The sequence below is a fragment of the Orbicella faveolata genome, unplaced genomic scaffold (assembly GCF_042242905.1).
Source record: "Orbicella faveolata isolate gen_17 unplaced genomic scaffold, um_ofav_v1 contig_1, whole genome shotgun sequence".
In the NCBI taxonomy this organism is placed as follows: domain Eukaryota; kingdom Metazoa; phylum Cnidaria; class Anthozoa; order Scleractinia; family Merulinidae; genus Orbicella; species Orbicella faveolata.
The window spans coordinates 22,677,501-22,682,500 of NW_028301536.1; the positions used below are offsets into that span (position 1 = coordinate 22,677,501).

At 38.1% G+C, this 5,000-nt stretch overlaps 1 protein-coding gene across 1 annotated transcript in view; it reads right to left on the reverse strand.

Moving 5' to 3' along the window:
* LOC110066198 (glutamate receptor ionotropic, NMDA 1-like) overlaps positions 1 to 5,000 on the reverse strand; it is a 17,759-nt gene that overhangs the window by 10,716 nt on the left and 2,043 nt on the right. Inside the window, exons 2-5 of the mRNA XM_020773401.2 lie at positions 3,448 to 3,624; positions 2,908 to 3,008; positions 2,461 to 2,582; positions 238 to 409 (exon numbers count right to left, since the gene is read on the reverse strand). Coding sequence (XP_020629060.2) covers positions 238 to 409; positions 2,461 to 2,582; positions 2,908 to 3,008; positions 3,448 to 3,624 — 572 coding nt within the window. The remainder of the gene's footprint in view (positions 1 to 237; positions 410 to 2,460; positions 2,583 to 2,907; positions 3,009 to 3,447; positions 3,625 to 5,000) is intronic.

The following is a 5,000-nucleotide window of genomic DNA, read 5'->3' on the forward strand; positions in this document are numbered from 1 at the left end:
AACAATGACACATGCGAGTGAACTCTCTCCACAACAGACTCATTTGGGAGACTTGGCAGTTCTAGATGTCTACTTTGAAGAGCATTCAATAGCAGATCAGCTAGTGAAATTCAGCTGAGTCCAGCTAAACTGCACCATAACATGGTGTCCATTTTGGGAGAGTTGACTCATGTTGGTTTCTAAAGGACAGAAAATGACAAAAGGAGACAGATGGCAACATTATTTTAAGACACCCACTTGAACAAAATTGGACCACTGTCCCACTGTGTGGTTTCTCGGCAGCTGGCAGTGGGTGGAGACAAGGACTCCCCTGCAGCCACCAGCCTGTCAAGGGCTGTTGCAACCAGCTTCACAGCATCCTGGATCTGAGATGATTCATTATCATGAAGTAATCGCATTCCAATGGCACCTGTGTGACAGTCAACTTTTATTATTATAATGTAGTGTTTGTACTGGTCATAGCCATTTGCCATCAAGGTAAAAATATCTATATATGCATGGCAGAAGTGGACTAGATTTCTATTGATAAGCATGGTAATATATCAATATTCTAACATGGCTCCGAGGCTTTCAGGACAAACTTCTATATTTGGTGGTGTTTTCTCAGTATCCAGGGCTGTCAATAAGATTTGAAGTAGGCGGAGATATTTTCAAAGTAGACGGCTTTTAGGGCCGGAGACACCCCCCGCCCCCTCCCCCCCCCCCCCCCATGGGCAGGGGGTTTAGGGGCCGCCAAGGCCCCCAGCAGGGTACAGGGGCAGATTCCTGTTGGGGGTCTAGGGGGCAAAGCCCCCAGAAGCAAACTGAATTTAACGTTTTGACATTGCCAAAAATTGCCTTTTCTCAGAGGAATTCTAACAAGTCTCACTTCTTGAAAAGAACAGTATTGATCATTAGTCAGTTGTTTTATATATTTATTGTCAGTAAGTTTTGAAGTAGATGGCTGATAAAAAAATAGTAAGCACCCCCCCACACACACACAACCCCTCCCCCCTGAGAAAATTTTGAAATCTAGAGTCTTGCAAATGCCATTTCCAGCATTTTCAAGAGGTATTTCCCACCAGAAAGACAATCACAATCGAGAGCAAAACTTTTATTAAGTCAATATTTGCAGTAAGCTCTTCCTGCGCCTGCTAGGGTTTCAGAAGCCCACATGCAAATACCATTTTAAGCCTTTTCCTGGAGACATTTTAAGGCAGGCCTTCTTATCCCCATAATCATATTTAGAGAAAATAAAAAATAATAGAAGTCTTTGTCTATAAATGTTACAAATAAACTTGAGTTTGTTGCCTGGTGAAACAGTTTGATCGAATTTTATCGAATTGGTGGAATGAAGTATTCAGGTGAGAGATTTTTATTTAGTACTCTGACATTTGAGGACGAGCTACAGGGAGCTAGGGGATCTCAGTGAAAACTACCTCATAGAATTCCTGCAGTGCTATCGGAAAAACATTCATTCCGGTTCAATGAATCTCTTGAAATGTTAATTAATCATATCAAGTTGTCTTGTGCCAAAAAAAATGATACTCTCAGGAAACCTTATTGTGGTTGAAGTTAAAAATGTCAAACACTCATCTTTTGGCATCTTAGAAACAATGGTGAAAAAATTATCCAGCAAACCTTGTCTTCTCTTTGCAGCCATATTACAAACACATGTGGCTTTTCAGTCACGTGCAATGTCACACTGTAACAGCAGAGACGAGTCTTGATAACTACTCGCTATGCAGCACGCTAGCACAGACTTTATGATATATTGAGAAACCTACTTTGTCATTACTTTTCTTGCAAGAAAAGCCTGCAATTCGGAAATAAGGTGCTTTACTTTTCACATTTCTACCAAGGAAATGAATATGCTGGTCAGACTTGTTCAGTATCTAAACTTTCAGTGTCATTTTGTGAGTGAAGTAGCCGGCAATTTTTGTCAGAGTAGCCAGCTACTAATGACAGCCCTGAGTATCTAAGTTTCTTTTGGGAATTGAGAGACATAAGAATATTGATATATCGAACATGGTCTATTCATGCATTATTGTAACAAGTACACAATCAACAAGGCATATACCCTCACCAATCTCAAGACAGTATTTCCTTCCTCTTTAAATAAAAAAAAAAAACTTTTTCACCATCAGAAAGGAAAGAATAACCTTAAAGAACACATGTACTTGTCAACCAAAACAGATGACAAAGAAATTAAGTTTTACAGGTGATAAATTCAACTGACATTTAGAGGGAAAATGTACCAATAAACTTTCACATGAACCTTAAATTAACAAAGGTCATTATAATATTACAGGCCCCAGGTTAAAAATTATAACATTCTTTATATTATACAAAATGTTGCCCACTCACAAGTGGTCCAGATGACTCACGGGAGGTCTTTGATTTGACCGAGGATTGCAGCAAACTGAGTTATAAATCATAAATATTGGCACACCTATGGCAATAATTTATTGGAAGTGATACCTTGTGGCAAAACACTTTGAGCATTTCCTGAAAAGCTTTGTTGTGTTACAAGCCAAACAAAACCCTCTCCAGTCATCTTCATATTTGAAGCATTCTGATACACAATGGCTGCATCTTCCTCACTAATGAAGCACAGAATATTAATATGAGATCTTAACATGCATATATTGTCAGTATTATGTAAATTAAAATACATCATACACTGCGGCAGAATGACTCCAAATAAGTCACAAGGAATTTTCATGCCATAGCAAATTAGAATTATTTTGAAAATTGATTTTTGTTTTCTTTTTTGCTGTATTCAACATATCCACATTTCTTAGTGCCTACTCCATCATTTGCATGAACCTCAGAGACCTGGAGCAGTATTGCTAAAATGCATACTGCTTGAAGGTATACAGCTTAACATGTCTACTATAAGAAGAGTGCTGGGCTGAAGAATCAAACCTGGCACTGAAGAGAATGACCCTTGATTGTAATTTCTTCATCTTCACCAAATGGGATGTGACATTTGTACATCCAGTGGGAAACATGATGGTTTTCTCAATCTGAAAGGGAACAATAAATTTTAAAAGATACTATTAATAAGCCCTGTAAGAAATTTCATACTGTAATGTGTACTTCAAAAATATCAACAGAACACACAACTGGCATGAGCTATACAGTCATGTTACATATGACATACAACATAGTGTACATAATTTCATGACTTGTACATTATGATAATCAAAAAAAAAATCATTTTCTTTCCTCACACTTGTTTTCTAAAGGAAAAGGAACCCTTCTTCAAAAACTTGTGAAAGTTGCAGAACTTCTCCCAAGCTTCCATGTTTCTATAATTTGATAGAAAACTGCCACTTAAACATTTAATGAATGAATGCTGTCTCTCATCTGTTTTTCTTTACAGCTTGTTTGAGTGACTTAAAAAAGCTTTTCATACCAGATGTTTAGATTTAATTCTTTTTTCCGCACATATCACACAATTACCTTGATGTCATGTCTATCAGCCAGAGCAGTGAACCTTGTGGCAATCATACGACTGTCCTGGTCATTGCTGGTTAACAGAATGACCTTGGACCATCCAAAGTACTTTAACAACCCTAGCCAAACGTTAGCTTGATCTGAATATGATGGGACAGTACGCAGAAAGGACTCATGGATGGACTGCAATAACAAGACATGAATATCTTCATTAGTAAACAAAAGAGTACATTTTGGTAAACAGGGCATGAAATTGTGACACGTACAGTCGCCATTGGGTTGCGAGGCATGGAGGCCTTATGGCTAGTGCGCTTGTCTCTAAATTGAGCAGCCTGGGTTCGAGCCCTGGCTGGCAACATTGTGCCGTGTTCTTGGGAAAAACACTATACTCTCCGTACCTCTGTCCACAAGGGTGTATTATAAATGGACACCAGCAAACTTAATGCCAGAGGTAGCCATGCAATGAACTAGCATCCCATACAGGGGAGGGGGGGGAGTAGAAATACTCCTAGTCGCTTCATGCTACAGAAACCAGGATAAGCTCCGGCATGGTGAGCCACTTAGCTCGTATGCAGACTTAACCTTACAGTCACCACTGCAACTAAAACTTTTTTCTTCATGGTGAAAAAAAGTTCTTGTTTAACTAGTTGCCAGTTTGGTGACAGTCAATATTTTGTTTTGTCCTAAGAACTTTTATCTTTAATTAAGAGGAGACAATTTCTTAACTCTTGTTTTGCTTTTTCTGCAAAAACAGGGTCAAATTGATCTCTCCCAAGACTTTGATCTGCAACCAGAAGCAGGATAACAAACTGATGTAATGAGGATTTGTGATTTTCTGCTATATTACATCTTCTGGGGATTACATTTTTGCATTTAATTGGCACTTACTTTTTTCTTTACCAGTCACTAAAAGGTGATGAAAGATTTTTTTAAAAATTTTGAGTCCTGGTACAGTGTTGAGTAAGCAGTCAGAAATTAATTTACAAACATAATAATGTGAGGAAAGAGTAGAGTGCAGCCAACGGCTTCACTATCTTCACATGTATTGACTTTTTGGAATTGCCTGCCGTTAAAACCTGTCTGGAAATACACAGCCTAAACTCAAAGCCTATGAAACTTGTCATACATGTGTGATTTGCAACAGAATGACTTAATAAACATACATGTATTGTGGCATGAATACCATGACCAAATGTAAACCAATAATTGACAAATTCAAGATAAAATGATAATTTTGATCTACTGAACATGCAATTTCAATGTGCACTGTAGGAAGGATTAAAGCCTTGACTTCAGAAATCAACTTGTCAAAATAATATTTTAAATACAGGTGACCATTACTGAATCCATCTTAAATTAAAGCAGCTGCTCAGAATGTCCGGCTGAACACACTTGGTTGTGTACACTAAAAGGTATTCAACGGCTTCAGATTTTAAGTAACAGATAGTCAAAGGGTTCTATTAAGCTTTTCAATGGGAAGATAATTTGGTATTCACAGCCAGGCAAAACATTTTGACCTCAACTTTACTCTGGGAAACATTTTCCTCCTGGCAGTCAAA